Source organism: Drosophila ananassae, chromosome 2L, assembly GCF_017639315.1.
Source record: "Drosophila ananassae strain 14024-0371.13 chromosome 2L, ASM1763931v2, whole genome shotgun sequence".
Taxonomy (NCBI): domain Eukaryota; kingdom Metazoa; phylum Arthropoda; class Insecta; order Diptera; family Drosophilidae; genus Drosophila; species Drosophila ananassae.
The window spans coordinates 10248427-10265916 of record NC_057927.1 but is presented as its reverse complement, the minus strand read 5'-3'; the positions used below and the strand labels follow the sequence as shown (position 1 = coordinate 10265916).

General features: G+C 39.0%; 3 protein-coding genes and 1 long non-coding RNA gene across 7 annotated transcripts; 2 read left to right on the top strand and 2 right to left on the bottom strand.

Moving 5' to 3' along the window:
- Positions 1-1225: 1225 nt before the first annotated feature.
- Positions 1226-13107, bottom strand: LOC6500913 (protein phosphatase PP2A 55 kDa regulatory subunit). Of its 3 annotated transcripts, none has more exons than XM_014911309.3 (5): positions 12295-13107; positions 7277-7483; positions 3055-3206; positions 2197-3000; positions 1226-2134 (listed from the first exon to the last, which is right to left on the bottom strand). In XM_014911309.3, exons 2-5 carry the CDS (start codon positions 7443-7445, stop codon positions 1766-1768), a joined length of 1494 nt encoding a protein of 497 aa, XP_014766795.1. In that variant the 5' UTR covers positions 7446-7483; positions 12295-13107; the 3' UTR covers positions 1226-1765. The 3 variants fall into 3 exon arrangements, with proteins under 3 accessions (XP_014766795.1, XP_014766791.1, XP_032305426.1); XM_014911305.3 differs by lacking the exon at positions 12295-13107 and adding an exon at positions 7579-7823; XM_032449535.2 differs by lacking the exons at positions 7277-7483; positions 12295-13107 and adding an exon at positions 5526-5661.
- Positions 5952-9821, top strand: LOC116654497. Of its 2 annotated transcripts, none has more exons than XR_004309716.2 (3): positions 5952-6150; positions 9313-9396; positions 9453-9821. It is a non-coding gene; the product is annotated as an uncharacterized LOC116654497 (long non-coding RNA). The 2 variants fall into 2 exon arrangements; XR_004309717.2 differs by lacking the exon at positions 5952-6150 and adding an exon at positions 8488-8998.
- On the bottom strand, positions 12479-17376 carry LOC6500912 (TATA box-binding protein-associated factor RNA polymerase I subunit B). The gene is made up of 4 exons (XM_001954116.4): positions 16852-17376; positions 16676-16790; positions 15766-16206; positions 12479-15704 (listed from the first exon to the last, which is right to left on the bottom strand). The coding sequence occupies exons 1-4, from the start codon at positions 17265-17267 to the stop codon at positions 14088-14090; spliced, it is 2589 nt and encodes an 862-aa protein (XP_001954152.1). The 5' UTR covers positions 17268-17376; the 3' UTR covers positions 12479-14087.
- Positions 16202-16671, top strand: LOC26514040. Its single transcript, XM_014911753.2, has 2 exons — positions 16202-16453; positions 16510-16671. The coding sequence occupies exons 1-2, from the start codon at positions 16363-16365 to the stop codon at positions 16617-16619; spliced, it is 201 nt and encodes a 66-aa protein (XP_014767239.1). The 5' UTR covers positions 16202-16362; the 3' UTR covers positions 16620-16671.
- Positions 17377-17490: the final 114 nt, after the last annotated feature.

The following is a 17490-nucleotide window of genomic DNA, read 5'->3' as shown; positions in this document are numbered from 1 at the left end:
ATTTCTGTATCCCTCGATTCCACTTTGCCTTTTTTCAGTTTCCATTCTATTCTATTTCAATATCGTTTGAAAATACAATATCGTTATTAAATACTCTCATAAGAAGCACAATTTATGTTTTTTTAGTTTTTATTTCTTCATTTTATGCGTTTACATTTCAATATTTTGAACTTGCTGCCATACATTTTTTAAGAGTTTCTCGTTTAACATTTTCAGCGCATCGTTTATTTATTTACTTTTACTTTTATCTCATTTTTAGGTTTATATTTTATGTTTATTTCTCTTTTGTTAACACTAGACACTAGATAACCTATAAAAATGGGTCAGTTTTTTGTATAGTTCTTTATGGAAAACATGACAATAATGGGTTAAAAAATAAACTTTACAAAACAATAAACAGGCTGACAGGAAACTTCGCTGACCGGAGGTGATCGGTGACCGGAGGAAAGGGAGGAGGAGGTCTGGAGGAGGGCAGACACTATATGTGAGAATTGGTCTTGGACGCACGCACGCATAGTTGAACTAAAAGTAGCAATACTTAGCTTAAAATTTAGCGTATAAAAATAGTGTTTTTCTTTATTCTTTTTTTCTTATTTTTCTTTTAATTTTTTTTCGTGTTGTTTTTTCTCATTTTAGATAGATACTCATATTAAATTAAACGAATTGAGAACACTAATGTTTAATGTTTTAACTTAGGCTTTTAAATGTTTATTTATGTATATCCTTTTTTTTTTGTTTTTAACTGCCATACATAGTATTTCAATGCATTTCTTTCTATAAACTTCCTGCACGTCTGCCTCTTCTTTGATTTGGGATACCATTTCTGGGTTTCTTAGTGAATTAAAGTGTTTAAATGAGCATTTTTGAATTGGTTTTCTAGAGCCGCTTCTCTGGAGCCGCACACAATGACTGGAGAAGAGAGAACTTCCGTGCGTTTGGTGTGTTGGCGCCTTGATGAGATTTAAAGTGAGACATAGTCGATCGATAATACCTTAGGGCCTATCGTGTCTAATTGCATGGAATGAACATTAACGCCAACGACGCACAAACATCCGGAAATTTTAACGTATATAATTATATAATTCTATATGTTTCGTATTTTAAAGAAGAGCAAACAGGGCGCACATTATTTTCCATAATTTTTGTTTCTTTTTTTTTTTGCGTTTTAACAACTTAACAAGCAAGCAGAAAAATATTATAACATGCATTTTATGTTTCTTTTTTTTTTGTATTTAATTGGTATATTATTATCTTTTATTACAAAATACTTGGGCGCTGGCGCAAATGATACAAAAAATGTTTGAAGAAATCAATAATATTTCAACTCTCTTATTGTGGTTTTCGAATTGCGCTACAAGAAAATCAACTTTACGCTTTACTATTTATATAAAGGTTATGTATAAAAAATTTGTATCCTTCTCTCATTTCTCGTGTATGTTTTTTTTCAGTTTTTTTTTAGGTTTTTTTTCAGCACTGCGCAAAAATACATTACAAAGCTTTTGCTATGGCATTTTATGTATGATGTAGTGTGGTTTTTGGTGGAAAGCCGGACAACGCTGGACAGGGGTGGGGGGGGCATGTGAATAAATGGAGGGAGGGGGGAGGGCGGCACTGAGGTAATCGGAAAACGCTTCTGATTTCAAAAACAAACCAATCGATTTAACATTATAATGAAGTGTGAGTTTTGTTGTGGTGTTTTTCTTGTTGTTAAATTAATTGGTTGTTTTGTGTTGTATATGTTGTTGTTGTTGTTGGAGAGTGTTGGCTAAAATTTATCCTGAAATATGAATAGGTTGTTGGTCGCAGCCACAGCAATGATGTTCTCTTCGGGATGCCAGGCGGTGTGCAGGATCTTCTTATTAAAGTCGAGACAGTCCACGCTGATCTCGTCCTTCTTCCGTTTGCCGCCAGTGCAAACTTTTCGTGGCTTCAGCACCGTCTTCGGCTTAATGATATCCCTGGACGCTTCCAGCGTTACATCCTTTTTCGAGTTTCGATCAAATACTCGGAAAAAGTTATTATAGCTACCGGTCATTATCGAGCTATCCTTGCCGTTCCAACAGCACTCAAACTTGTCGAAAATGCAGTCGTTCTCATACAGCGAGCACAGCTTAGCGCGCAGGTATTCATGAACCTTGAAAGGATTAGATTTTTAGTCAATATATAACTTGAAACAAAAGAGCAGTTAGTACTTACAGGATAGGTCTCAATGGGCTTGGTTTCCATGTGCAGATCCCACACCTTGATGCTCAAGTAATCCCTGGAGATCATGTAGCGACCGGAGTTACTCAGCTTCACATCGCTTATGGAGCTAATTATCTCGCTGAAGAAACTGCGATTCGTTGGATTCTCGGGCTCTTCGAACTGTTTGCTGTGCCGGTCGCATAGCGCCGCCGATCGCATATCACATAATCGTATTGTGCCCTTGGAGCTCGAATAGACGAACACATTGCACTCGGTCGGATGGAATTCGGCCGCTGTGATCACCTCCGTCAGCTCCTCCATGTTCGTCGGTTTAATATCGACGATATTATAACTCTGATTGACCACCTCCAGATGCCAGAGATTGATGCGGAGATCGTCGGCCGACAAGAAGGTCTCCTGATCGGAGTTGACGCTAATTGAATTAATGTGATAGGTGTGTGCATTGGCGAAGGTGCGACGCGGTGATGCCTCCACTAGCAGCGGTATCTGCTTAACAGATGGCACTCGTAAAGCGGTCACATTCTGTGGATCCCTGATCAGTCCGTTTTCCTCCTTCGTGTTGTAGCCCTCGAACGACTTGTCGCGCTCACTCACCTTCCACAACTTGACCGTCTTGTCGTTGGTCGAGAGCAGAAAGTGCACGGGATTTTTTTGTTGAAGCCATCGGATCTTGTTGATTTTCTCCTCGATCTCCAACGACTTGAGGTAATCGAATTCGGGCTCGTGCGATTGGAATGTCGAATAGACATTGTATTCGCCGCGTCTCGGATTAGCGGCTTTCGAGGCAGGATCACGCTGAAAAAGACTCTTTTTAATAAATTTTTCAAAATAAAATATTTAAAAACTCACCTGGAAGATGACGACGCGACCGCCCTTGTCGCCGGTGGCCAGTAGTTCGCCATCGTGATTGAATTCCACGCAGGATATGATGTCCGCATCCGTGACATCATCGTCTAGGGCGCCTTTAATCTGTGAGAAGCACCAGGACGCCTCTCCATTACCTGCAACGAAGGGAGAGCACGAAGACCAAATGATGAGTATGCGATGTGACAGGCACTTTTGAACTCCTCGAGTTCGTCCCGATGAATGCCATTTAGACTCCAGTTTGATTTTCTATTTCTTAGGGAGACACTAGCAGGCCCAACTCCCAAGCCCAACAATCAATAGCAGAGCGACGATGCCGTTGTCCTGTGGGCCTGCCCAAATATTTGGCTAATGACGCCATTCTTGGCCTTCTTGGTGGTGGTAGACTTTAAGCTCTTGGCCAAATATTCTTTCCGCCAGCCACTCTCTGCCAGCTACTACTCTTCTACTCTGAAGCCCTCAAAGTAACTATAAATTTTCAATTTTTAAGTAATAGATTTAAAGACAAAAATGTCTACCAAGCCCACTGTGCTTTCGGATAGTTTTGCCAATTTTTTCATCATTTTTGCCATCATTTCTAAATATTCATTCGTTTTTGTTTGTTTGATTTCTTTGGCAGAGGCAGAGACAGAGGCACTAGCTATGGCACTGGCACAGCCCTTGTGCCCTGCCCAGTCCCATGAGCTGTGACCTCATTATCCGTTTGTTGTTGCCACTTTTCGGTCTGTGTCTCTGGCAGTGTCTTTTTCGACGTCATGATGTTGTGATTGACGAGGCCCCTAGCCCCTAGCCCCTAGCCCCTAATAGGATCCAAAAGCAATCCTCTAATTAGTCCGTCATAGTCTTCCCCTACCTGATATTACACTTTTGTTGATGAAATTTGCACAAAATAAATGTGACATTTTTTTGTTTATTATTTTTTATTAAAAATATATACTATTAGTCGGTTGTTGCAACCAAAAAATCACTCAAAAACAAACCAAATGATGCCCAGAACCACACAAATAATCTAAGATAAAAAAAAACCAACATATAGTCCAATAAAAAAAGACAAATCTGAGGCCGCTTATTTATTTTTTAGACCATATAGACCGTATATAAGCTGGGAGATAAGTAGATTTTCATGAGCCGCCCGCAAAATGGAACAAAATAATGAAACTCAAATATTGACACAATTATTTAACAGAACCACGCGATGTCGCCACTAGAGCCGGAGCTTTCTGACTATATAGCTGCTAGGGGGTGGAGGATAGAGGGGGGCCATCTAATAGTAACTGGCAAGGGAAATGGTTAGGGTTTAGGAGACAGACTAGCAGACTAGGAGACTCTGCTACACCTGAGAAATAATTCATATGCAATTTGAGAAATTGTCTTAAATTCTGGTATAATTTGCATTTTGATGGGATTTTTGTCAGAAAAGATAAGCAAGTTGTGATTGATTATTTTTTTTTTTTATTGATTGTTTTTAGTTTCCATCTCAGTTGAGGGGCTTCCTTTCCCCACTTGCCCCCCTAAATCCTGCCATCTTGCTCCTAAAAGTATCTGCAACTAAAACACATGTAAGACTCGCTTAGTAACAAGAATTCCCCTTAAGAGATGTCCATGTTAACTTAAAAGTATCTTGCAGATAGTTTCCTTTTTTCTTCCTCTTCCAGACATCACGGACATGAGCTGCATTTGAAATTTTAAATTATTTTACATACTAAGGGGTGTAGGAATACAAAAAAAAGAGAAATAAAATACAAAAAAAAAAACTATCTGTAAATTGTATCTCTATCTTGTATATATATCTTGTATCTGTATCTCTATCTATTGACCAGACCAATTGGCGGCGTGCCTTCTCCCCCGTTATTCCTGTTGTAACTGTTTATTATTTAATTATGACATCCAATTCTGCACTCTGCTAGTGGACATGCACGAACTTGTTTGCTTATCGGATGCCGCTTATCGGCCGTTTCTTATGCCCTGAGCTTTGTGATCTACATAGGTTTATGGACATTTTCACCTACCTCGGCGCGGGGGGTAAGTGCGGGAGGTCATTTCAAAAATAAAAATAAAAAATTAAATTGAAATTTAAAGAGGAGGGGACGGGCGGTGGGGTTCGAATTCAAGTGCAAAGATCAATGCTAGTTGATAGGGAAAAGTTGTTTTTCGCAACGCATGCACTACTGCTGCTGCTGCGATTGTTTACTTCTCACGGCATTTGTTTATCGGCCATTTTCTCGAATTTATTGCCAAAAAAAAAAAAAAATAAAAAAATAAAATCTGAGAATACAAAATGCAAAAAAAAAATAAATGATATTTCTCTATAATTCATGATTGAATCTAAAAATGACCAACATATTATTTCTCTCAGTGTAGAAAAGCGACAAACGTCAAAGGAGAGGCAAAGAAAGGAGGTGGAGAAGACAGAGAGCGAGAGAGAGAGAGTGGGAGAGGGAGAGAATTGAACTTACCGGCCATGACAGTTGAACAGTTTGCGTCGATTTTAGCAGCGGCAGCGACGGCAACAACAACAACAAAAACAATTAAGCCCAGCTACAACAACAACAACAAAAACACAAGAACAAAAGAAAGGCCAAGGAGCTGCGCTCGCGCTCTGCTCCGTTTCTTTCCCTTTCTTTCGGGGGTTGTGTATGTGTAAGTGTAAGTGTAGTGTGTGTGTGTGTTGAATTGTTGTTGTTCGCGCGGATTTCTTTGCTTTTGCTTTGTTTTTGCTTTTCCCTTTTTAATTAGGCTTTGGTTTATACAATTATGGATATTTATTCGATTTATCCCTGTTTTTTGCTTTTGTTTTTTTTCTTTTTTTTGTTAGCACACAACTTAAGCACGTAGAAACGACATGTGGGGAAGAAACTGCAAAGTAGGGGAAATATTTTTTGTCTTTTCTTTTCTTTATTTTATTTTTTTTTTTTTGTCAAACAGCATAAGCAGCGACGCGGGCAGAGGCAGCGACAGAGGGAGAGGGAGAAGTTTTGGCGTGCGTTTTTCGGTTTTTTGTTGTTGCGAGAGTGCAGCCGGTGGTTGTGAGAGAGAGAAATTACTTCACACCCGATAATAATCACACGGAATATTTACCAGGTAATCCACATTAATTATTATTTATTGCATTTGCCAAAACAAACACAATGCACCAATACACCTACACACCGACACTAACACCAACACACACACGTTAGCTACACTCGCTTTTGTGCCTTTGTTTTATCGCGAATTCTGCTCTCCTTGCCTTGCCAAATCTAACCTTCAAAACGTGCACACATATATTTTGATTTAAGTTCTTTTTTATTTTTGCGCCGTGTTTTCCGTTTTTTAACACATTTTCCCACCGAGATCTTGAGTCTTTCTCAGTGAGACTGGAATGGAAAAATAAAAAAAACCGCGTGACTCGCTTTGAAGTTTCAATAAACAATCAATATATTCGATTCCGATGCACTCCGCTTCGGGCTATATATTTTTGGTTTTTTTTTTTTGAAGCTGCACGATTTTTAGATCAATCCGCTATCAAAAGTTAAATATGGCAAAAGCTTGACGCGAGAATTTCATTTTTTTTTTCGATTCTTTTCTGCTAATGCTGCCCCGCTGCTTCTTCTTCCCGTTTTTGCCGCCTCTTTTGCTGCAGTGCTTCGTCGTTGCGTCGTAATGAGTGTGGCTTTTGGTTTTGCTTCTGCGTTTGCTTTCAATTTCGCACAAGCGGCATTAACATTCGTATTTACACTGCACGCACTTTGGGACTATGTACAATGATGCGTTCTCGCAATCTCCACGCTCTAATCGACGTTTTAACTTATTTAGTGACTAACGGATTGCAATAAATCCAACGCAAAATGGAAGTAAAAAATTTGTTGCAAATTTCGCACTTTACAATGAGAGTTCCAGGCTACTGATTTGCGGTGAGAACGGCGTTCCACTAAATCAGTGTTGGAAATGAGACAAAACAGTGTTAGATAGTGTCTACGACTCACGAATCTGTCATCTCTAAATATGTGTCAGCTCTATTAAGTAGGAATGGCGGCAATTCAAAAAAGCGGGGGTTTTTCATGGAGAAGTTTTTTTTTTAGGTTATTTTTGGTTTTATATTACAAAACTATAAATTTCTTTCCTTTTAGAGTTGATAAATAATGAAATAATAAAAATAAACCCATAAAAATACTTAAATTTAAAAAAAAATTGTTTTTTGAAAATTCCCACTTTTAAAAACACTTACTTTGTGGCTTCTTGGCTCCATTGATGTTGATGGCCGTATTGAGCATGTTGCCAATTTTGGTAATGCTGGACTGTCGCATGAAGGTGCGCGGCGGTAGGGCGGGTGGTGTTCCCTGCAATTGCGGATCCGGCGGCTCCAGCACCGGACTCTGCCGGCCCCAGCGTCCCATGGCGTGGGGATTCGGTGCGACGGGGAGGGGTGGGAAATCTGGAAGAAAATGAAATGATCGAATCTATTAGCAAGTGGGCTGAACCGCAGTTCAGCTGCACACACAGATTGTATAATGCATGTTGTTTGCCTACGTATAATATCATTCGTCCTATCCATGAGCGAACTGCGTGTTTTTCAATTTGTCCGCCAATTAACACCTGTCGCACACACACACCTCCCTCGCACCTTGGCTATGTCGTGGTATGGTCGGGTGGTATGTACTATATACCCCTATATCCCACTATATATCTTTCGATCTTGGGCGCTCTCTCTCGTCTCTTGTCGTTTGTTTACCTTTCAAATATAACGACTGCGAATGAGAACAAAACATCTGCTCTCCGGATTGAATTAAATTCCGCCGCCTGCGTGTTTAATAAATTTAAGCTTTTTTTTTTTCTAACTTTTTTGGCTAACCAAGAGGTGTGTCTGCGGTTTTCATCTTTGCCTGTTTTGGTTTTTTACCTTAAAGATTAAATTTATTATTCTCCATCAGCGAGTAGTGGATTTATTTAAAATTGTATTTTCAAATATTTTTTGGCCGATAGAACAGTTGAAGGCGAAAGATTGGGGCTGGCGTTCCAATTAACAATTACACAAAAATCCATTTCGCTAATCTCCAAATCAAATATTTGGATTTCAGATGAGAAGGCCCGTCAGAGTGGAAAATTTTCAGCAAAGAAAACAAATTAAAGTTTAGTTTCATAAACATGTGGACAATAAGACAATTGTGGTTGAATTAGCAGCCTTGGGGGTCTATTTCTTTCTCTAAAACTTTTCAATTAAATAGATCTCAAGGTCAAAGAAAAAGGGATAGTTATTAGCATTTATTTTTGAAAAGTTCCATAACCTTATAAGGAAATCTTTTTTGTTTTTATTTTTTAGTCAATGACCTGAAGATTAGAAATCAATAATGGGATTGTTTTCTTTCAAAAGGTGTGATGTTTTTTTAATAAAAATATATATATTTTGATAAAATATTTTTTTTTTATTATTTGTTTATGGAATAAATATAATTTTCCATAAAGTGGAAAACTTTGAAACCATTTCCTGATAATGTCATACTTTTTAAATAAAATAATTACTAGTTTTTTGACCTGGTCTGTTATGCACCTGGTCATGTGTCTCTTTTGGCGGTGTATGCGATTCATTTCACACATTTTCGCAATACGGATATACAGTTACATTATGAAGGCGAAATTCCCCCACGTCCATTTAAGGAGGGCTACTTGGGGGTGGTGGTAGTGGTGGGTCATACTCAAAACAGGGCGTACGCAACAAGTTGAGGAGCCAAGACACACAGTACACATGTATGACTAATGTCTCGGAAGAAGAAGAGAGCAACGTGCAGAACAACAAATCAACACAAGCAACAATAAATGGAGAATGCGGAGAATTGTAATCCAATTAATGGGCTGCGTCTTCAATGTCTCTCGCATACCCCCAGAAACGTGAGCTCCGCCCGCCAGCGTATTAAAATATTGCCATTTCTTAGAGACAGTGGGCATTGGCTAAGTGAGATATATCTATTACCTGTAGTTTATAATAATTTATTAAAATAATTCAATATATTTGTCTAATTGCAACTCAAAAATAAAATGACAGAAGAGAGACAGTGGGAATTGGCTAAGTGATACATTAATTTAAAAAATTAATTTAAGAATTTTCATAAATTTTTCTTGTAGAGTTTATAATAACTTAATAAATTTATTAAAATAGTGTAGAGACAGTGGCGATTGGCTTGAGATGCTACTTGAGATAATTGAGATACTATCTATTTAAGAATATAATTTAAGAATTTAATGAATTTTTCTTAAATGTCATTGCAGATCAAAAATAAACTGGCAGAACAGAGTCAGTGTAGTGTCTCTACTGTAGATATTGGCTAAATGAGATACAAATATTACCTACAGGTACAGGAATTTATAATAATTTATCTAAATAATTCAATATATTTGTCTCATTGCAGCTCAAAAAATAAACTGGTAGAAAAGAGACAGTAGATATTGGCTAATTGAGATACAACTATTTTATTAAAATTTTATAATAAATAAGTAATAACTACTGTTATCCCATTAATGTCATTGCAGCTCAAAAATAAACTGGCAGAACACTAGAAAATGAAAATAAACAAATGGAATGAAAGGTCTGTCTGTCGATTTCAAAGTCTGTGGCGAGTGTGAATGAGTGCAGAGACAAGCGCCAGTTTATCTTTTCTTTTGCCCCGAATTACAACAACAAACAAGAGAACAAAAACAATAACAAACAAATAGCGAATTTTTCGAAAAAATAATCATTTTCGAGATTTTTGTTATTCGGGAAATGACAAAGACAGGCGGCGGCGGAAGTGGGAATATAAAATTAGACAAATAAACCATTTTTTTTCTTAAAATGTACAATTTAGCATTGATTTTTGGGGGAAAGGAAGGTGTTTATTATTTTATTTTTAAAATATTGACTAAATCAGAGGAACAAATGAAGTACATTTTTTTGAAATTTAATTAAACGGAAGCATATCCCAAGGAAAGGTACTGATTCAAAGGCTCTATAAATAGGATCCAAAAGGTGGAATAGACAGATTTTAAAGATACATTTTAGAGGCACACGTGCAACACGAGACTTGCCCCATTAAAGATGAACATTCATCATAGAGAGTCCAACCAGGTAGACGACGGCCGCCTGGCTATAATTATTTTTGGATCTGTCAACCCTTCTCGGTCTGGGTTGCTTAATTTTCCTTTAATATAAGTGGTGGGAGGTGGGTGGTGGGGGGTGGGTGTATTGGGGGGGTGGTACTACTGCCAACATTGTTTATATTTAGCATTTCATACGCTCTCGTTTGCCAAACTGTCTATAATATGTCCATCTACTGGCTGGCTCTTGACAGTTCGACATCCATTGGCGTTTCGCAGGACAGCTGTTGTTTTTGTTTTTTTTTTTTTGATGGGCGGTGGGCGAATTAGAGGCGTGGCCACTCAAGATAAACAATTGTTTTGACAAACGAAGCGGACGTGATTACTGCCATATGTCCAAGTTGATCAGCCCAGCCCGGCCAATATTGTGCTTATCAAACTGTTGCAACTCATCCAATTAATACACTTCACGGCCCTATTACCCATATCCCCAGTCCCACCTCCACTCCTAGTCCCAGCTCCCAAATCCCCACTCCACTCGTGACTGTCAGATATAATGAAACTAATTAGCATTTGACTAAAGCACTGGCTGATGGAAGAAGGCAAATTACTCAAATAATAATTTCTAGAACTTCTACAAGTTTTTCAAAAATATATCGAATATATAAAGCTTCAAATGGAACTATTTACAGAAGTTTTTGTGAAAATAAATTTTAAATGTTATTTAAGTTATTAAGTATACAAGTTAATTTTTACCTTTTCTTCCAAAAACACTTTCAGCATTCAAATAATAATTTATGAAAGGTTCTAGAAGTTTTTCAAAAATATAAAGCTTCAAATGAAACTGTTTCTAGAAGTTTTTCAAAAAGAAGCTTCAAAATGGAACTAATTGAAATATTACAAATAAAACTTGCATTGGATAAAGTTTTTAAAGTTTACAAGTTAAAATTTTTAAATTTTCTTGCAAAAAATACTCTTTAAAAGCATTCAAATAATAATTTAGGAAAGGTTATAGAATTTTTTCAAAAATAAACAAAAAATAAGAATTGAAATATTAGAATTAAAATCTTTAATGGATAAACTTTTTTAAAGATTTCAATTTAATTTTTACATTTTCTTCCAAAAACACTTTTTAAAAAGAATTTAATAAACCGAAAATATAAAGTTTGAAAAAGAACTATTTGGAATATTATTTTTTAAATTTGTAATTCATCAAATTCTTCCAAGTTTTCTAGTTAAAATATTTACATTTTCTTCCAAGAAGCACTTTATAGTTGCATTTAAGAAAAAACCCTATCGAGAGACCACTGTAAAAATAAACAAAACAAAATCAAGTGTACTGTATACAGGATCTGTTAAGAGAAAATCGACTTTGATCGGAAAACAAATTATAAGTCCACAAATAATGATACAGTCACATGGAATTGAAATCAAGATAAATGCGCGTGCTATGTTGTTTTTTCAGCAATTTGTTCGATTCAAATTCGAGTCGAATGCGCTAATGCGAACAGCTTAGGCAAATATTTTGGCACAAAAGTCAGCTTCGGCTAAAAGCTAGTGACAAAATAGTAGCTATTAATTGTTTCTCAGACGTGCCAGTGTCTCTAAACATGGCCAGTACCAGTGCCAGTCGGCAGTCAATAGTTGGTATTGTTATTTTTTTAAGTTTTAAGTTCAGAAGCGAAACAAAGCCGCCTGAAAATGCTGTTAACCTCAAAAACCGCCAAGAACGTCAACAAATGAGGTTTGTGGATGATCGAAGGGGTAATGGGGGGTTATACCACAATAAAATTAAAAAAAATCAAAAATAGTTTTAAATTAGTTTTATGGTGGAATATATAATATTTTGAATATATAATGAATTTGATTGATTTTAAGGTTGTTTTTTATTTGTTATCTGAAAACTTGAGTTTTATAAATTGTTTTCTGTGTAGTTACACTAGAAACTAATCCAAAAACAAACACCCTCCTCTCCAAAAGGTTGACGTAAGTTAAGTATCAACAATTCCAGCACGAGTTTTGAACAATTTTAAGCATTTTTTTCGAGGCACTTTTGGGGGGGGGGGGGAATGGTATTGAAACAGCTGTCTTGCCATAACCACAAGTTCGCATATTAATATGAATTTTAGTTTATTTTAGTTTAGAAACCAAAACAAACTTAGTCACTAACTAACTTACCAATGGGCTTCTGCTTCTCCCACAAAAAAATATAAAAACAGGAATTCTTCGACTATATATCCGCTGATAAAGTTCACCCACAAATTCTATTTTAATTGATCGTCTTTGGATATATCATAATTTATTTTCCCCATGCATAGGTTTATTTTTAAATAATATTTTTTTTTTTGATTTTAATTTTTTGTTTGTTTATTCTTGGAGGTTTAAATCTCAGTCCCTGAGCAATGTCACTCTCTTTATGTTTGTTTGTTTGCTTGTTTGTTGTTGGTTTGTTGTTATCACATACAAAGGCACAGTGTTAACTAATTTAAATTGAACTCAGTACTCAGTGCTCGGGAAGCAAGTGGAAAATAAGGAAAATAACCGCAATAAGGCGAGAAAACAGTCAACGCGGCGCCGTTAAAATTAGCACTGAAACTCGCCGTGCGAATGCGCGCCTATGATTTCTTCATGGGCTTCGTTCGTTCTCCACCTCCCCCTCCGCCTCCACCTCCCCTTCGCCGACTCATCACCTGCTCCCCACTTTTCTCTCTCTCAGCCAGAGAGAGAATGAGAGAGAGAGAGAGAGAGCTCCAACCAGCAGTGACCGTGGGGGCCAGCCGGCGCTCTCTTTTGAAGACGATTTTTGTAAACAAAACCACGACACGCATTGTTGCAGCTAATGTCATTGTTGTTGTTGTTGTTGTTGTTGTTGTTCTGATAAACGCTAATTTGCCTATTGATATGGATGTTAATGTTCCTCCACTGAACACACTCCGGGGTGAGTGAATAGCATCACCAATATGGTCTACAAAATATAATTAAAATTAAAACAAGGTTTCAAGTTTTTGAGAAAATTTCATGGCAGGTTTTGTTGCAGAATTGAACTACGATTAATTAAAGGTAATCCCCTCTAGAATCAGGGGGATATTGGCAGAGATACAACTTTCGTAGTGGTCTATTTGAGCCTTTCCATGTGTCCTTAACATTTTCGAAGGGAGGTCCTTCAAAAAAATTTACCAAAATTGAATCCAAAAATGAAATTTCTGATTAAGATGCAGATTTATTCAGAATTGAATTAGAAATCTTTAAAGGTATTCCGCTCAAGAATTGGAGGGATACAGCCTTCATAGGAGATAATATGGGCCTCCCATGGGTTTCCTCCTCAGGTTCTCAAAGGGGTTCCCCCAGAAAAATTCACAAACATTTTATCAAAAAATTAAGATTTCGATTTTTATCTAGATTTATTCAGAATTGGGTCTTTCCTTGGGTTTTCCACTTTTTAAAGGGGGTTCCGCAACAAAAATTTCTTAAAAATGGAGTCAAAAATTGATTGTCAGTTTTGGATGCAGATTTATTCAAAATTGAACTGCGATTAATTAAAGATATTCCGCTCAAGGATCGGAGGGATATTGAGAAAGATACAGCCTTCTTAGAGGCCTATATGGGCCTTCCCAAGGGTTCTCCACATTTTTCGAGAGGTACCCATAACTAACTCATAAGATATTAGACAATTTGAGAGTTTCAGTTTTAAATTTTAATATTTTGTATAATCATATAATCGAAAGAAAACAAATAATCCACGAACTAGAAATAGAAAATAATTCCTCCCCGAAATAATATAAAAAGAACTAGAAATAAACATAAATGGGGTCAAGTAGAGGTATCTATTCCCATCAATATCGTCTAATAATATCTAAGGCATCTGTAGAGCCTATAAAATTAGGCTTCAATCAATTACAATTTATAATTAAAGCAACTTAAAGATAACGTAAAATAAATGTAAAAATAATAACATTCCGACTCTTCAAAATTTACCAAAAGTCTTTCAAGTTTCGGGACAGTGAGGTGAGGTCCTTATTCGCACTGGCGTAATCGATTCTCAGCACTCGCTTGTACTCGCCCCAGTCCTTGATGCTGTGGTGGAACATCACCTCCAGGACAAGGAGCTGCTCGTAGAGCACATCCCAGCTAACATCGATGGTGGCGGCACAGTACTCCAGCAGCCACCGAAAGGAGTAGGGGAAAAGCTGGCGCAGCTGCCGTTTGTCGGAGTCCCTAATTTTGGCCATGTACCCATGTAGTAGCCAGCAATCAAAGTTGGACACATTCAGAACTATTTCCTCTTGCTCCCGATCACCATTTTCATTATCATTCGGCTCCGTTTTGGGCTCGGAGCCAGAAACTGATGGCGTCTCCAGGTTACGTCGTGGCTGATCCAGAGGGACGTTCAGTGGATCCATACTCTGATCCCTAAAAGTCTGCAGGGAGCTGAGACTGTCCAGCAGTATCTTGTCTTCGTTTATCTTGAGAAGGTACTTCGGAGGATCACCCATTTGGGTGTACGGGTTGTCCTCCCTCCCCATATTAAATTTCGCTGACTGCGAGAGCTGTTTTCGGGCCAGATATGATTTCCCGTAGGTGGCATTGGCCAAGCGGAAGCGAAAGTCCGGACGCTTCTCCTTTTTGTTGATCTCCTCCAGATACGTACTCGTTTTGATGTCAAAGTTGGCCCGAAACTCCTGGTTCTTCGGTCGATAGTATGTCAAGGGATAGAACAGACCCACGTTGTGGAACTCCTCCTGACCAGGCAGTTCTTCTACCATCAGTTTAAATCCTTTTTCAGACAGCCTGTGGGAGAGGTTGTCTGTTTCCAAGATAAAAGGATCCAGATCCCGCTGGGAGTGATTCACGCGCATGCAGTCGGGGATTTGAATTCCTAACTTTTCGCCCTCAGACCGCGAGTCCTCCAACAGGATGCGCTGGAAGTACGAGTGGGCTGGGGTCAGGCTGTGCTGGAACTCAATGTGCTCCTTTTTGATGCTCTCGGAACTGGACTCGCCAAAGCTCTCCTTCAACAGCTTCTCAACCATAAGGGTCAGGTTCTCGTACTGACGCAGCAGTGCTGGATTTTTTGGAACTTCCGCATAGCTGTAGTCCTGCTCCTTTTGCTTGCGCTCCTTGGACAGAATCTCATCCACTTGGCCAGACATCGTTTTGGTCTCCCTGAAGCGCCGCGCGAAACTTTGGTTGTAGCGAGAAATAAATACTTTCCGCAGCTCCACAAACTGCATCCACTCGGTGAACACAAATAGGAACGGAGCTCCGTTTCCCTTTTTTCTCATTCTGTTGTTGATGTCAGCGGCGGACTCGGATATTTTTACCTCCTTGCTGTCGTCCAGGCCGAAGAGCAGCTTCAAGACGTACAGAATGTAGGCCATTACCCTCGCCTCGTAGCGGGGATAGCCATAGGGACTAAATGTCCTGAATGTAGGTGGATACAGCTTAAGAAGGCTGCCGACGTAATTAACAAGTCGAGGAGGCAGTCCCAGTTCCAAAATGTACCGCTCCGCCAAGGACAACAGATTGGGGGTTTGGAAGGCAGTCAGGTCTACGAACCGAGCCACATAACCAACGTGATTCCGAAGGAACTGAAAGGGAAATTGTAGATCATTATAATCACTATCTTTCATAGTTTAAAAGCAGGCGTACCTTGTAAGTACACTTATCCTTGTTGTTGCCAAACTCCATTTCCTTGATCAAGGCCTTTCCCTTGCTGGCCAAGTTGTCCGGCAGGTAAGTGAGGATGCTGCGACTGGTAAGGTGCTCCTCTTGAATAAAACGTACAAGGTCCGATAGCTGGATGTCATCCTCCACCATGTTCAAAGCAATGGCCAGTACGACGTACAGCTTTGTGATGTTTAGGGCATAGATATTCCTGTCAAAGTAGTTCAAGCTGGTGACCTTTGGTCTCAGTCCATGGCACATCATGCTGCTGCCGTCGTCCTGGCTGTGCTTGTCCAGGTGTTTCAGTGTCATCTGTTTCTTTAGAGACTTGCGGGCACTCATGGACCACTGCAGACCAACGCTTTGCTTTCCCACGGATTCCGCTGGATTCGTGGGCTGTGTATAGCCCGAGGCATCAAGTTTTCGCTAAAATAAAATAAGAGCAAGGTCTTAGAGTAGTTCTTAGATAAGACTAAGTAACTCTACTAATGAGCTAGGTAATTATGTGGGCTTCTGCTACTATATAAGCAGAGGAAAATAGCAGTAGAAGCATATACAAGCAGAAGTCTAGTTTTCTACGAAATGTCTTTGCGATCGGTTCTTGTTCTCTTGGCCATCTTGGCTGTGGCTTATGCCCTGCCCGTTTCTGATGTCCCTCAGGAGGTTACAGAGGGTGAGTATTCAAATATCTTAAAAAGTATCTTAATTTAAAGCTTAATCTTTACACAGTTGCGGTGCCTGTGGAGGAGAATTCAGGAACTCCCATTGCTGGGGCCAAACCGCGTACTCTGTTCATGATTCTGCCGCTTCTCTTCCCTAATCAGTTCTATTTCTCTTAAAATTGGTAGTTCATCAAGTAATCCAAGCAATAAATGTTGATTGATTATGCAAGCACCTTTGTTTTGTTCCACATCCTCTTTTTCGAAGAGTCATCGATGGGACCGAGGGCGGAGTTCTTCTTCGCATTTGTTCTTTTCGCCCGTTTGCGGTTGTAGATTATAAGAGCATCCCTGGAAAAAGGATAGGAATGTGAATGGAGGAACATACTTGAGACATCACTGAGATGCTCACCTGTGCAGCACCCGGACGTTCAATTTGGGCAATCCCAGAGCGTTCTTATTGCAAAAGGCCACCTCCATACGGCCCATGTAGGCTGCCCACACCTGCAGGGTCATCAGTTTCAGTTCGGGCTTCGCTCCCATATTGAGCAGATCCTGCAGGAAGCCGCGCAACACGTAGTTGTAGAACTCCCACGAGGTGATGTCGACGTCCTTCGTCTTGGATTCATCCTTTGGCTGGCGGATAGTTCTCCGGGTGACCGTCTCGTTGAAGTTTTCCTCCGCCGTCAGATCCACCGCTCGAATGTGTTGCTTTTGGGTGCCGCATTCGATGCAGTAGTAGTAGCCCTCCCGCTGCTGGAAGGTCTTTTCGCCACACACCTCACACTCCACGTTATCCAGTTGCATAATCTCTGCATCCTCGTCCATCCTTGCGTTATATCCTTACAATGTAAAATGTTATAAATTTGTCAACAATCAACCAAGAAAACGTGTGCCCGCGAATTTAGGGATGGGAGCATAAGCGCTTGCGCGATAGTAGACAGATTTCTCATTTCAATCGATGATTTATCGTTATCGAAATGTTAGCCCGCGCAATTTAAATTTAACAAGTATTTATTCATATCATTGAACCTTTAAATAAAGATATTCT